This window comes from Pipistrellus hanaki, assembly GCF_964339955.1.
Source record: "Pipistrellus hanaki genome assembly, chromosome: 2".
NCBI classification, from domain to species: domain Eukaryota; kingdom Metazoa; phylum Chordata; class Mammalia; order Chiroptera; family Vespertilionidae; genus Pipistrellus; species Pipistrellus hanaki.
In genome coordinates this window covers 136,670,624-136,680,461 of record NC_140504.1, presented here as the reverse complement: position 1 = coordinate 136,680,461, position 9,838 = coordinate 136,670,624, and the positions used below count along the sequence as shown (strand labels likewise).

At 37.7% G+C, this 9,838-nt stretch overlaps 1 protein-coding gene across 3 annotated transcripts in view; it reads right to left on the bottom strand.

The window, feature by feature from the left end:
* Positions 1-903: 903 nt before the first annotated feature.
* LOC311616666 (guanylate-binding protein 6-like) overlaps positions 904-9,838 on the bottom strand; it is a 45,847-nt gene continuing 36,912 nt past the window's right edge. For all 3 annotated transcript variants that reach the window (XM_084872334.1, XM_084872333.1, XM_084872332.1), the window contains 6 exons: positions 6,480-6,725; positions 4,816-5,096; positions 3,826-4,038; positions 2,787-2,889; positions 2,275-2,468; positions 904-1,150 (listed from right to left, as the gene is read on the bottom strand). In XM_084872334.1, the coding sequence (XP_084728460.1) occupies positions 944-1,150; positions 2,275-2,468; positions 2,787-2,889; positions 3,826-4,038; positions 4,816-5,096; positions 6,480-6,725 (1,244 nt within the window). In that variant the 3' untranslated portion in view covers positions 904-943. The remainder of the gene's footprint in view (positions 1,151-2,274; positions 2,469-2,786; positions 2,890-3,825; positions 4,039-4,815; positions 5,097-6,479; positions 6,726-9,838) is intronic.

The window sequence follows — 9,838 nt, the reverse complement described above, 5'->3', positions numbered from 1 at the left end:
TGTTTGGTAATTTGTTTCTAACACCTTAGAAGTATAATTCAGGATGGAAATAGAAGTTACTCTAGCTGAGATTTCCAAGTGAAACTGGCAAGTGTATGTCTTCGTTTTGAAGCAAATATAATGATTGAGAACCAGACCTAAAAGGAAACAAGATGAGGATGCAAATTTTATACTTTGTATACTTTGACTTAAGATGAAACCCCTATTTTTGCAGGCTGGTGTCATTTCTAGAAGCAGTGAGAACTTTCATGATTCAATAGCCATTTTTTACATTTTCTTGTTATTATAATCATTATTTGTATTGTACTTTACATTTCTTTGTTATTTATTTATTTATGATTTTTTTTACATGATTCCAAAGAAAGAGTATATGCTGAAAAGCAAGGGACATGTTTATATTGATCCCACCCACTTCTCTTGAGTAGAAACTGATATTACTTCTATGAGGACTCCCATAGGTATTCAATGTGTGCACATACCTATGATTGCACACAGTATTTACATTTTTTCCAGTAAACACATTATACACTCCTTGTGTACCTCCTTTTTTCACTTTACAATGTATTTTCAACATTGTTGTATATTTATAAAAAATAGAGCTGAATTTAATGGCTGCATGTTATTCCAGCATGTGCACATGTTAAATTATATTACCAATTTATATAGATAAATGTTTTAGTAGTTTCCAATCTCTTGTCACTTAAAGTGGTAAGTCGATGAATTGTTTGTAAATATATTTATTTCGACATGCATATTTCATAAAGTAAACATACTATATCAAAGCATAGGAGCATTAATTCTGTCTAATGAGGGCTAGGAGTTGATATTCTTTAGTAGGCACTTTTTTTTTGTTTAAGACTTGGATGAATGAAATTAAAAAGAATACTCACTAAAAACAATCCATAGCATATATCCATAGTCTATAATTTATTTCAAAGGAGAATTATTTCTTTTTTCTAATGAGTGATTCAATGCCTCTCACAATAGGGTTACCAGGAATACACATTACTGAAAAGACTTCTAAGGCTTTTCCAATCCAGTGAGAAGCATCTTTTTTAGCATTATTAATCATATTTTTTAAATTACTGATCTCTGCATTCATCTCGTCTGCTTTCTTTTTAAATCCTTCATTAAGTAGATCTTCTTGAACCTAAAAAAAAGTGAGAAGGGATATAAAACATTTTAAATTCCCGTGTTTTTCAAGAATTTAATTTTTGCCTGAACCGGTTTAGCTCAGTGGATAGAGCGTCGGCCTGCGGACTTAAAGGTCCTGGGTTCGATTCCGGTCAAGGACATGTACCTTGGTTGCGGGCACATCCCCAGTGGGGGGTGTGCAAGAGGCAGCTGACCGATGATTCTTTCTCATCGATGTTTCTAACTCTCTGTCCCTCTCAATTCCTCTCTCTGTAAAATCAATAAAATATATTTTTAAAAAATAAAAAATAAAAAATAAAATTGTTCTCTCTTACACAATCAAGGATAATTTTCCAAAAAGGAATAATTCTGTCTTAGACCTAAACTTTGAAAGAAAGATTAGTTTACATTCTTACAAATATTCACACATATATAGGGTTTTGATAGGATGCTAAGACTAGCCTGTGTGCTAGTCACGATATCAGTTGAGCAGTAACCTTGGTCTGCTGGCATTAATTCTCAATCCCGCTTAGGATAATATTGCCAACCAAATGTAGAAATAATGGGAAATTATACATTGCTCTAGAAAGCTATTATAAACATGATCAGATAGTCAATCAGGAATTTTTCCTTTGCCATCAGATCTCTTGGGTAGATTCTCCATATATGGGAACCAGCAAGTTTGAAGCTGTCATACCCCTATATTTTTAATCTGGACATTTCTGATAGTTTATTGTCAGCATAGATCTACCTTAGAGTCTTTGGGTGGTAGCAGGGTTTCTAATAATAGGCAATGATCTTGGTAAAATAAGCCAGTTGGTAGTCACAATAAATACATGTGTTTCAAAATAAGTCATTTTAAAATGACCTAAAATCACAGCTCAGAACCTATTTATATTGTCTAAGTATTCAGAGATGAGATGCTTGTCCTGACCACTCAAGAGTCTATGCCCAGAGTGTATTTCAAAATTAATTTTTTTACAAAGAAAGGGAACAAGGGGAAGATTCAATACTTTAGCAAATCACAAGTAGTAAATGGCAATGGTATTGGCTCCATGGTCTTGATGTAACATTCTCCATCCCACCTGACGTTCCAGGACAATGACGATGGAGCACTACTGAGGCCATGGCAGGACTTACCTTCAATTTATGCTCCAACATCATAGTCTGCTCTTTTATTATATTCTCTCTTTCCTTCTCCATCTTCTCCTTCAGTTGCAATATATTTTCCTCGAGACTTTTCTTCTGTGCCTCCATCTGTTGCTGCTGCTCCTGTAGTTTCTGTTTCATCAGCTCCTGTTCCTTCTCAGCTGCCTCCTTCTTGGCCCGCTCCGCTACCCCAGGGAGGTTTGAGAGAGGCAAGAAAATTAGGTGAGGACTGACCTCAACCCTCCTGAGCTCTGAGAACAAGCCAAACTGGAAGGGGAGGTGGAAGAATCTGAATTGCTTCCTTTGCCACACCATCAGGAGGACATTTCAGAATGTGATGGGAAAGGCCCTGACTAGCTGAGGTGCCTTGGTGTTTTCAGAGTTAGAGAGTATGTCCCACAGAAGGACAGAAAGCTTCTTGTTTCCGAAGGTTTTGTTCTCACAACTGTCAAAGGACACTGCAGGTTCCTGCCACCCATTGTGAGCCCAGCCATGCCACTTACCTGCCATGGCCTTCTCCCCATCTGTGAGCGCTTTGTCTGCCTGCAGGATGGAATTCTCTATTGCTGCCTGCGACTGCAGGAACCTCTGGAGAACCTCATTTGCCTAAGGAGACAAGAAGGAACAAAGAACTTTGATTTCCACTGGGAAGAACAGGCTTCAAAATAACTGTGTCTATGTAATTTTTCCTGCCTGATTAAAACTGAATCATATCTCCATGGTTTCCAATCTCATTAGAGAGATCAGAAGCTCTTCATACCCCCTGAACTCTCTCTCCTAGTGCTCCATTCTTCTATTCATTCTACATTCCAGCCAGTGAGAACCATTTTCAGTGCTGCAAAACGACTGGCTCTGGTGCTTTTGTATATTTACCTTCCAGGGAGATATGTTTTCTCCAATTAGTGTTGCTGTTCTCCTCTGACACTTGCTGGATGTACCTTTAAGCAAGTCATTTTAATCCGTCTCTGCCTCTCAGTTCAGATGTGTGAAATGTTTACAAAATGTATAGATGCCTGTTAATGCTACTTGAAGGATAAAATTAAAATTCTAGGAAAAGTACTCAACATTAGGTCTTAACATTAAGATTTCAATAAACATTAATTGCATTATTATCATTATTATTTTAATATTATTAATTGGTACCACCATCTATATAGACAACTATCTCAGATTCATAAGTATTTGAATGCTGTATGCAATTATGTGCATGATTGAATTCCTTTCTTCTTTTGATAAGTTTTGAATACAAAAATCTAATTTTAACTTGTAAATTGTTTGCCCTTGACTCACTGAATGTTATATTGTTGATGGAAAATGATTATTTCTCTTTCGAATTTTATGGATTTCAGAAATCCATATTCTTTTTTGAGATTTGACACTGTGGATTTCCTTAGGAAGAAAGACCAAATTATGGGCCTTTAACGTTAAAACAGTCATGATATCCCCATGCTCTCATTTTACCCACAACCAGTGCTGTGACCAATTTCCAGGAGACCCTCTTGACTTTAATCTATAGGATCCTATGCTCCCCTTATTCCTCACCTTCACTCCTTTCTTGGGCACTTGCCAGTAGTCCTGTTCAATCTTTCCCTTTGTTTCCATGTAGAGCTTGTGACCACCAGGAACAGAGAACATGCCTGCTGAAATAGCTTCCATTAGGGACTTGGAAAGCTGCTCAAGTTGATCCTGACAGTATTTAACAGATGCATCTTCATTCTGCAGCAAGAACTTGTCCTGCTTATCCTTTATGATTTCCTGCAAGGGAAATATAGAGGGCTGTCACCAGGAGAAAGGACCAGAAGATAAAAAATTCCAAAGAATCTGGTGGAAGCAAGTCTAGCTGTAGTCCTCATGAGAAAAGCATTCTGTTGGGGAAGGACGTGGAATAAAGCAGGAATTACAAGGCTTCCTTTACCCACATGGTAGGTAATTCCATGTGAGCCAGGGAAAAGCTTCCAACCTTCTTGGATCTCAGGTTCCTCATAAAAAATATTGGTGTTGAACTTTCTTATCTCTATAGCTCCCTGCAGCTATAACTTTTGTTAATTCCATCTTCAATGGCAGTTAGTTAGATATTAACAAGAGACTAGGTGCCTAATGGAATAAAACACCTGCTAAACCCTGATTAAATAGATACATCAAGGAGCCAAAGGAGTTGAAAATAGCCTCGTATGGAGGGTCTGTTTAGAGACATTTGGTTCCTGAGAGTAGGAGAGTTCCTCACGAAAGTGACTAGCTGCGGAATGACTTTTGGGTGTTCAGGGCAGGCTTGAATTCAATATAAGTATTCATTTCTGAAAGACATCTATACTGAATATGCATCAGGGACCAGAGAAATTTTTACATAAAGTGCCTGAGGTTTGGTGAAGAGAGGAAGAAGAAAATGCAGTCCCTTGAAACTCTGTCCTTCATAAGAATCCAGACCACTCAATCAATGGAGTGAGAGAGGAGGACTCAGGTCAGAAAAGCTCTTCTAGGCTTCATTTTTCAAGGAAAAGACACAAAGGGTAAATGAATACTAAGACAAAGTACCATAAGATGCTTCAGGAACTCCTGGTTTTCATCCTTGAAGGAGTTCTCCATGAAGATCGCAATGGCTTCTCTCTCACAGGCTGCATGCAGGTTCAGCAGCTCCTGCAGGGTTTCTGTGGGGAAGCTCACTCTCTGGGCCATCTGCTCACTGTAGTGGTCGGCTGCCTTCTGCACAGCCGCTGAGTTCTCAAGCTGGGCCAGAGTTGTCACAGCATTCTCCAAACAAGGCACTGCTCCACTATTGATGGCATCCACATAAGTCACCACTAGAGTCCTTAGACCTAATAAGCCAGGAAATTTAAGGGATATCACTAAACGTGATCTATGATTCAAAGACTACATTTCTAAATCTCTCTGTCTGTCTGTCTGTCTTTCACAACCAAACACATACATATGTGCACACATATACACACGCACAAATGCACGTGCATGTGCGTGCGTGCACACACACACACACACACACACACACACACACACACTACTTCCATCTACTATGATTGTTCTACGCAGATAAGTAAATATTAACAAGAGACTAGGGGCCTAATGGAATGAGTCATCTGATAAAACCTGATTAAATAGGAAAAAATAGTCTTACAAACATCTTGGGGAGTCCACCCAACTAACGAGGATGGGAGAAAATGATGCAGAAAAAATTCCTCTACTAAGTACCTGCACAATAGGAGCCAAATGACCAAGCAGAAGTATGAAGCATGTGCAATAGGAGCTAAATTTGGACCATATGTGGGGGAGGGTACAAGCCTGAAAAAATCTAGGGGAAAAGATTGCATAGGGGAAGGGCACAAGCCTTAAAGAAAACAGGAAAGAGATTGGATCATTTTAAAAATAAAACCCTGCTCTTTCCCAAACCCAAATATGGGGAAGCTTAACAAAAATGTCAGGGCAGTAGCTGCTCTCTAGTCTGCCATCTCCCTATCTTCCTAAGAGTGTACATTGCTTTTCCCTTTAATAACCCTTGCTATTATCACATAAAATTCCTCCTACATCAAGGGTCCCTTAAATTCCTTTCACACAACACCACAGGAGAACATATTTCCTCCAGTAACACTAGTGTCCCATTGACTATTAATTTTTATGTTTCTTTAGACCACAAGGTTAACATAATTCAATATATTCCTTTATCCAACATACAAAAGGGTATCTGGAAAACATAATTTCCCATTGAAAATCTTAGAAACAAATTGTTCACATAGGTAGACAAGATGAGGCAGCGTAAATGTGATGCTATATTTTTCTGAATTCTGAAGCTTCCAGTAAATTATCAGAGCTTTATGTGCTTAGGTGCATTGTTAAATTTCTCTAAACCTCCAAAATATCTTTTGTATTCTTCTTGCAAATCTCATTCATTATAAATGACTTCAATTAAAGAAATAGGATATTCTGCTTTTACACCCAGTTAGTGATTCATTATTAGTAGAACACTTTTTACATGTATAGATGTTATAGATTTTTGCTGTCAATGGTTGTAATTTTGGAGAGAAATTTATAAACATCCAAAAGCAGGATAAGTATGCCTGTGTATTCGTGGAGTATGAATATCTGTGGACCCATAATTCTATGTAGAATCAAAAATAAATCCTGGAGAACACATCCTATAATATAGTCAACAATTATTAGGCCCCACAAAATGTGAAATTGAGACTCACGTTTCCCAGTGATTGTGATTCTCTCCCTGAGGGTCTTGGCCCTCGCCTGGGTGAGGATGTAAGAACAGAAATTCTTTGTTTGTTCCTGGAATTTAGGATCCAGTTGGTATTCTGCAACCTTCTCAATATTGGCTAGGAGTTCTTTGTCATTTATTGGTCGGTCAAAGACAAAACACTTTCGTTTTGGAAAGAAATTCCGGATGCACTCTCTGGGGAGATTGGATATTTGGGCTTTGGGATTCCTGCCTGAAAGATAAGACAAACAAAAACAGGTATTACAGTAGGTGCAGTCTGAGGACAAGGGATCTGAAGATTTTTATGACAGAGAATTGTGTATCTTTGCCATATATAACTTCTGGTTATAACTCCTTTGGATGGACATACAAATGCTTCTTTAACATCAAATTTACGGATGATACAACTTTGGGGAAAATTTTGGAAGTGATTAAATATGCTTAAAAAACAACTACAGCAACCTATTACTGTTGTCGGACCTAAAATGGTAGAGTAATGTTTATATTGTCAATATTAACTGCTGAATGAATAACAGAAAGTTGGATCAAATATAAGTTTTTGGTCTACTTGATCCCATGGGAAAATGAAGCTGTGGATCAAAATGAAGAGCTCAAACAATACTTAATGAAGCAATGTTGGAAATAACACCAGATTATCTAAACTGTTAACCATATCTAACTGTTAACCGTATTTTCTGGTGTATAAGATAACTTTTAAAATGAAAAAAAGACAACTGAAAATCAGGGGTTGTTTTATACACCAAGTATATCCCGAAAAACGTCTCCATATGCCACTGAACGAATTTTCCAACTCGATCCCGCACCAATCACTGCAAGGCTGCTCGGACTGCCTCTCTAACTCAGCCAATCCAAGCAGGCTTTTTATGCATGCAAATTATACACGTTCTGTACCCGAAGCTACAATGTGTTCTAGTAAAAAGCCTGCTCAGATTGGCCTGAGTCAGAGAGGCTGTGATTATAAACTTTGAACCTTTGCTTATTGTGATTGGCTCACCGTGGTACATACAGTTGCAGCATAGGAACGTTCTGTGTAGCCAAAGCTGCTGTATCAGGACACATACAGTGAGTTAAAAGGTACCGTAATAGAACATTCTGTGTGTAGCTGAAGCTACAGTACTGTATAACCCCTGCCTAAAAGATTAGTGGGTGTACAACAAATGGCTGGTAGAAAAGGACCCATCATGGCTCCAGCAAGAAGAAGGAAATTTGAAGCCAGTTTCAAACTGAAAGTTGTAAACTTTGCCAAGGAACACAATAACTGTGCTGCGGCAAGACAATATGGAGTAACAGAAAAGATAGTCCGAGACTGGAAAGCAAATGAAGTTGCATTAAAAAGTAGACCAAGGAGTAAGTGTGCATTAAGAAGAGGCACCCCTTATTGGCCAGAACTCAAAAAACATGTAGCAGACATGGTTCTTGAGCATCATCAAAATGGTTATATAGTGACACGAAACAAAATATGTATGTTTGCACTTCAGTGGGCCAAATCTAACCCAGATTTAAGACCACCATATCCTGGAGTACTAGGTTCTTGGAAAGGCACAATCTGGTTCTGAGACAAAAGACCAAAATTGCACAAAAATTACCTGCAGATCTTGATGGCAAAGTAAGTCTTTTCCATCAATATGTAATACAACAGCGCAAGAAACATGGCTATGCATTAAGTCAGATTGGAAATATGAATGAAACTTCTATGAATTTCGATATGGTTGGAAATAAAACTGTTAATCCGAAAGGTGCAAAACAGTGTTAATTAAAACAACAGGACATGAGAAGTCCAGTTTTGCAGTGGTACTAGCATGTACAGCTTGATGGTGCCAAACTAAGATCAATGATTATTTTTAAAAGAAAAACAATGCCGAAAATCAAGTTCCCTGTTGGAGTTTTTGTACATGTGAATGAAAAATGGATGGATGGATGAAGAAGGGGTAAAGCTATGGCTTGGTAATATATGGAGTAGGTGACCAGGTGGACTTCGTCAAGAACGTAGCCTACTGGTGTGGGATATGTTCAGGGCTCATTTAACTACCAGCACAAAGAACAGGCTGGCAAGAATAAACACAGATGTGGCAGTTATTCCTGGAGGATTGACATCATTGGTACAGCCACTGGATGTGTGCCTAAACAAGCCATTAAAGATCGCATTAGAGAACAGTGGAATGAGTGGATGATTAGCGGCGAAAAGTTATTCACAAAAGGAGGAAACATGCGTGCGCCACAATTGGATGTTTTGTGCAACTTTATCATAAAAGCCTGGAATGATATTACTGAAGAAACAGTAGTCAGGTCTTTCAAGATGTGTGGCATATCAAATTCTTTGGACTGTATGGAGGATGACTTCCTGTGGCAAGATGAAGAGGAAGCCGAAGCTGAAGCCACACCATCTGATTCGGAATTTGATCCATATGATGACTGTCTTACAAATGTACCACAAGAGGCCATTGATGAACTTATGATGTCAGAAGAAGAACACGATGAGGATTTTGAAGGATTTTAAGCTCACAATGCTCCTCTGCCTAGAAAAACCCCTTATCATCCCAGTCAGTCATAAACAAGCGTTTTCTGCGAGTTCTTCATGTAATTTTCTTTCCAGATGACGCCATCATTGTTAATGGTCTCTTTTGGATTTCTTGTTTCTCGGTCAAGTTCATGGCATTGCCATTTGTGAAGAGACCTTCCATTTATCGTATCAATGTACGGTATATTACCGTATGTTCGAAAAATGTCATTCATTAAAAATTTAATTAAAAAAAGAACTGGTGTTGCCTCGGAAGTGGGAAATAGTCTTATACAGCGAATATAGGCATAAACCTATGTTTTAACTGTAAAATTAGGGGGACGTCTTATACGCCGGAAAATATAGTAGATGCTAAAAATAATGTGTACAGCATTAGCTTTAAAAAAAAAATACTCTGAAGAGTGAAGTGCAAATGTAGTTAAAACATAATTTTAAGATATCACCATTAGTCTCTAAACTCTTTAAGGTAAAGAATATTTATTTCATAGTTTTGCTGTTCTATGTAGCCCATTGCTCATTGTTTTGAGAAATTATAAATACAAACATGAAATCAAGAGTGTATAAATCAGAAGTGGAATTTCTTTCAAGGGTTCATCAGATATCTACATGCCTATGTAAATGTAACCCATTCAAATATTTTTATTATTTTGAAATTGTAGCATGGGTAAATATGGGGAAATTGGAAAAAAAAATCTATGATACAGATAGAAAGAATTAACATAATTAAAATGTCTATAATGCCCAGAGAAATCCATAAATTCAACACAATCTATCTCAAAATACCAATGGTGTTTTTCACATAATTA